Here is a 5,706-nt window from a genome sequence, read left to right on the forward strand (position 1 = left end):
GATGTTATTCTTCCACACAGTCAAAGTGAAGATCATATCCCATTGAGCATCTTTCTTGTATTTTAATGCTCTATAAAGATGCTCAGATTTGAAAAAATAAGTGGCTCAGCATCATTTTTCTAAGGATTTGATGCTGTAATGTACTTAATGAAAACTTCAGATAATAGTTTTTCTGACTGTAAATCATATTGTTTCTTAATGATATTTTTTAATCAACCAAATCCAGTAGTTTTAATCAAATCCAGCTTCTTAGTATTTTTCACAGTAGAAAAGTGATTACAGACATTTTTTCAAAGGTTAAAAGTTGATTCTCCAGGCTGCTCAGTATCCATTACCTACTTTCTGAGACACAGCCTCTACTCCACAACTGGTGTGAGGTAGAATCTACTTCACCCGACCGCAGAGCAATTAGAGAATGCAGCTTCAAAGCTTTTCCCCGAGCTTTAATCACGTTACAAAGAGCATTATCTGGAGCAGGTAGCAGGGGAAGAGGAAGCACTCAGTCTGAGCGCCTTCACTGAGGAATCAGAAGCCCACAAAGCATCATCTGTTTCCACCCCTGCAATAAGAGCATGGTTAGAGAAGACTGGAAAGAAAGAAAGGATGGATGGATGGATGGATGGATGGATGGATGGATGGATGGATGGATGGATGGATGGATGGATGGATGGATGGATGGATGGATGGATGGACTTTTTGTCTTCTCCAGCATAATCTTGGGACAACCTTGAAACTGAAAGTTGTGAAGCAGGCCCTGCAGTGTTGCTGTTCTGAAGAACCCAAGATGGATCTGAAATCAATAAATGAATCTTTGAGTCCAGTATTTTCAATCTAAAAATAAATCAATAGCAAATGAACTATCTTTATAAATAGACAGCATGAGCTTTTAAAACATGCAGAAGGGATTGTGGAGCCAATGTGGCGAAGCATTCACCTGAGGAATATACATAAAGTGGTTATGTCCATTAAAATCCGGCTTCTGTCATGCAAAATACATTCAGAGTGCAAAACAGAGATATCTGATAGAGATATCAGCTGCTGTTGCTGTGATGTATATGAGAGCTGGACTCTTTTTGCTCTGCACCATTTAAAGAACAAGCTAACTGTAGCATGAGCTCCTCTAGTGGCTTCGTTTAGGACAGAAACAGCTGAACCAGGAGTAAAGCAGTCAGTGAACGCATCACATCCCTCTGCAGTCCGACTGCGGTCACATTTAAATTATAGGATGAATAAAAAAATAAAAAAATCTAAATGGATCATCAGAACCCACTGTGTCACATGTCAAACTCAAGGACCGGGGGCCAAATCTGGCCCGCCTTAAGTTTTTATGTGGCCCTTTAGACTCTGGAGGGCCACATCAATACAACTCTTAAGATTACAGTTGTGTGCTTAAATGTTTAATCAATCAAATAAAAACAGTTTTTACCTTTTTTATTACATGAAAAAGTTCAATATTTCATTTGAAGAACAGGCATTTATTAATATTTTTGCCATTACATTCTGCCACAGACGGCCCTCTGAGGATATTTGTGATCTTGATATGAACCAAGATGAATTTGACACCATGNTTTTTTTTGTTCTGTGCATTGCAGTAAAAGTTGAGAAATTAGGGTTAGAGACAAAACTACAAGCACTGGAACAAACAACCTTTCAAATTGATTGTGTAACATTCAGATTTCCTTTCAGATCTGCATGAGAATGAATTCTGGCTTATTTGATGTATATACAATTAAAGTCACATGTTCCTGTTATGAACTACCTGCTATTTTGTATCATTGGAGAGTGTAGTTGGATTGAATCACACAATCATAAAATAATCTCAAATGCTAGAGCTAAAGACATTCTTTTGTCCATTTTTTTTCTTAGTGACAATGAAAAGTAAAATCCTGCTTTATCTTTTGCTTTATCTTGCAGCTTTTTAGCAAACACCTGAAGTGTTTGTGTCCAACATTATTCATATTTTGAACTCTTTGCAATTTTATGCATCTTAAATAACAAAAAAAAAACAAAAGTTCAGTCAAAGAAAAGTCCCGCTCATACCACTGCCATGTTCTTTAGGTTACTTCCAGTGTTGTTTCTGTTGGTGTTGTGGCCTAAAATGTCCAGCTCACTTTCTTCAGACATAACTCCTGAAGGTTTGGAAGATTCTGATCAGACATGCACAATATACTCTTGTCACATGTAGAACACAACTTATTTGTAAGAAATAATTCTGGCTTTGATTATTGTGGTCCTATTTCCCCCAATTATTGTTTCCTGCTGCTATCAGAGATTTAAATGGATGACAGCCATGTTGGATTTCTATGTCTCCAACTTCCTTACTTGGAATTTAGGCTTCAGTTATTTTTTCCCCAATTCTGAAATTGGAAATGTTGAGTTAGAAGAAAAAACCGAAGACATTATTAAACTACATCTTCCAACCAAAATCGCATGCCAAAATACTTTTTTTTTGTTTTTATGACAAAATAGAAGAAAATCACAAAGTTCAAGTCTTAATGTATTTTTATTCTTTAAAATATTTGTCAGTTAATATTTTAGCCAGCAGAGGGCAGTTGTTTTGTAGACTGAAATTTACTTAAACTTGACCAGGTTCGGGGTCAAAGTTGAATTCAGACACATTTGATAGAGACACTTTTCGTAATTTGTAAAGGTTAGTCTTTTTTCACTTAATTAAAACTTAGCATCGAAGTTGTTTGGTACAACACAGTTTTTGTCTCTAAATTCTCTTGTGTTTTTCATAGAAAGCATAAGCACAACACCTTTCATAAAATGCGAATGGTTTATAAATTCCTTTAAACATAAGTCTGACTACATTACTGCAATAAAAATGTTGAATTTAAAATTTACATAATTATTCTACGTTTAGAAACGGAAAAAAGTTTTTTTTTTTTTTTGAGGCCTTAATGTACTTTTTACTGATAATATTTGGCCCATGCAGCAAAAACAAGAAGTGATTCATCGTAACTGTAAGCAACTCCCCCCTTACTGACTCACATGACGCTTGGGGTTAAATAATGTAGTGAATTTAATAGATGTCAGAAGGACACTGGTCCAGTACAAATGTAGACAGACGTTCTCAGTTCATACACATTCATAAAAGTATGGCGACTGAAGAGCTGAGCAGCAAACCCTACAGTGAGCAATACAATGATTACTAACAACATATTCAACAAGACACATGATAGGGCTTCTTTTTACCAAATAAAGAAGGTGGAAATAAGACTAAATGTTTCAGTAAATAAAATATAGTTAAGTGCTTGTAAACAGGTAAGATATTCTATTACATTGTAGATGAGAGCACTTGGTAAGACCCTGGGCTCTGTTTGTTCCGCTCCGGTGCACTGGACAGAGGCGGGCTGCTACACGGCTTGGTAAACAGTCGGTTTCTGTTGAATCCAGGCAGTCTGGGATCCGCACCTGCTTCGTTTCCAGGTGATAGTTCATGTCGGTCGCTGTGCAAGTTTGGTTTGTCAAGATCTATGAGCATGCGCAATAACGGCCTCGCCTTAAGTCTGTGCTAAGATCCGTAGTTACAGGAAATTAATGTTTGTTATTATAGGAGAGCATCCAGTTCCCCGTAGGAGAGCGTCAGTATGCCTGCACCTGGTTTGGTAAAAGCTGGCATCCGCTGCTGACATGGCTCATCACCTTCTGCTTCAGTTGGGCCACTTGCTCCCTCAGCACGCTGGCAGTGGAGGCCAGCTCAGTGTTCTGCGTCTTCAGGGTTTTGACCTTCTCCTCCAGCCGGGAGATCCTCTCCAGCTTCCTTTTGCGACACTTCGAGGCGGCTATCCGGTTCCGCAGCTTTTTCCTCTCCGCCTTGATGCGCTCCTGGTTGTCCATGTCGATGGGAGACAGGGGGGGGCTGTCCCCGCAGCTCTGCATGTCCGGGACCGTCTGCGGCTCGTCCTTCATCGCGCTGACGGACTGCTGGAGCCGTGACAGCGCCGCCGCGGCGGCCGCCTGCTGCTGCGCGCTGGCCGCGTGGGTAGGCGGTGGCGGGAAGGGGATGGTGTCCGTGGAGTAGTTAATGGCGGCGGCGCCCAGCGGAGCCGCGGCGTAGCCGTTCAAGGTGGTGTAGACAGGGAGGTCCGACGGCTGGAGCCCCGTGGATCCGGCGGTGCTGGGGGATCCGAGGAGCTCCAGCCGGTCCACGGACACGCACCCTGCGTCGCTCAGCTGGTTCTGCTTGTGAAGGTCCTCAAGCGCCTTGACAAAGCCTTCCGCGAATTCCTGCTCCTCACTGGCCGACTTCGGAAACATGAACTGAGAGTTAGGGTGAGACTGGATAATGAGACGCTCCAGGTCCGGAGAGGCTAGTTTTAGGAGTCCCAAATCCTGCGAGTTTATAATTCCACCCGTGTCCCGGAGCGGGTTCGGTTTCAGTTCTGAGTTCTGGTCCTCCTGGTTCAGGCTGATCTCCTTCTTCATCATCGTGCTCTTGATGCTGTTCACCACGGGGACCGGGTAGAGAGTTGTTTCCATTCTATACCCTCACATGAGGGGCTGTGAGTCGTTTCAATACAGACAGGAGGGGGGGAAAAGTTGATCCGAACACTTTCTCTGTGTCCTCTGTGTGCGCAGTCTCTCTGTCAGCCCAGAACTTCAGGTAGTGCGCCTCAGGGGTTCTGATGTGTCTCCTCTGTGCGCCTATGACATTGTCTTTTCCCGATGGCACGTCTGCTATGCGCAGCGCCAGACCTTGCTTGCGTTCTACCCCTAAAAATTCCATTATGTCACCCCAGAGCGCAGAGATTGGTCCAAAATGATCTTGGTTTCCGGTTCAATTTGAATAAGGGGGCCGAGCCAGTTTTTATCGCCATGGAGACCTTGGGTAAACTACAAACAGTGCAATGCATTGTGGTTTGATGTCATATCATAAAAAAACGCAGGGTGGCCAGAGGAGAACTGGGCGGGGAAGGTGTAAGAGGCAAAGGCCTAGCAAAGAAAGAGCAGGCTCCACAGTGTTCCTTTAACTCAACTCAACACAGTAGAATAGAATAGAATAGAAACAAACTGGTCATCTGTTTTTGTTGTCTTTTACTAAAAAAGCAGGACTTAATGTGCCAGACCTCCTATAGAATCTTCTCTCCTTTTGCGCCCTCTGGAAACACCAAGTACTCACATTCAGCATTCACACAAATTAGTCCAAAGAGAACAAAATGGAGGTGGTTCTAAAACTTCAAGTGGGTATGAAGCTAAAAGGGGAAGGAAACTTTGACTGCGAGATGAGGAAAGCAGTCAGTGGAAAGGCGACTGCACTGCCATGAGCCACAAACACCCTGTGATTTCTGTCTGCAGGGTAATGTTTCACAATTGTTTTGCAATTTATAAAGATTTGTAGCTTCATAAAGGAAAACAAAACTGTTTTAACTATTCAACTTAAAAACATCCATATGTCAAATAGAAAAGAAACAATAAAAGTGATTAAGTGGGTAAATATTGGCAAAATAAAATCTACTGTTCCACAGTAGATAAGCTGATGCTTACACAGTAAAGTAAGCATCAGCAGTGATTACTGAGAACCAAATGTTGTCTGTGGTGGATGCTCCTCCCACCACCACATCGTGTTAGTATGTATTTTTTCTTTATATTAGTTATAGTATGCTCAAGTTAGATATTTCATTTAGACATATGTTCTCTAATGGGTGCACACTTTAGTTAATGTCTGTCTGAATGGTTTACTCACACTTGTTCTTTTGTTTG

At 41.8% G+C, this 5,706-nt stretch overlaps 1 protein-coding gene across 1 annotated transcript; it reads right to left on the bottom strand.

The window, feature by feature from the left end:
• Positions 1-2,637: 2,637 nt before the first annotated feature.
• Positions 2,638-5,438, bottom strand: LOC106936866 (transcription factor jun-D-like). The gene has a single exon (XM_015018105.1). It carries the CDS (start codon positions 4,483-4,485, stop codon positions 3,589-3,591), a length of 897 nt encoding a protein of 298 aa, XP_014873591.1. The 5' UTR covers positions 4,486-5,438; the 3' UTR covers positions 2,638-3,588.
• Positions 5,439-5,706: the final 268 nt, after the last annotated feature.

The sequence above is a fragment of the Poecilia latipinna genome, unplaced genomic scaffold (genome assembly GCF_001443285.1).
Source record: "Poecilia latipinna isolate Pla-1442-1.1 unplaced genomic scaffold, P_latipinna-1.0 Scaffold2230, whole genome shotgun sequence".
Lineage (NCBI taxonomy): Eukaryota > Metazoa > Chordata > Actinopteri > Cyprinodontiformes > Poeciliidae > Poecilia > Poecilia latipinna.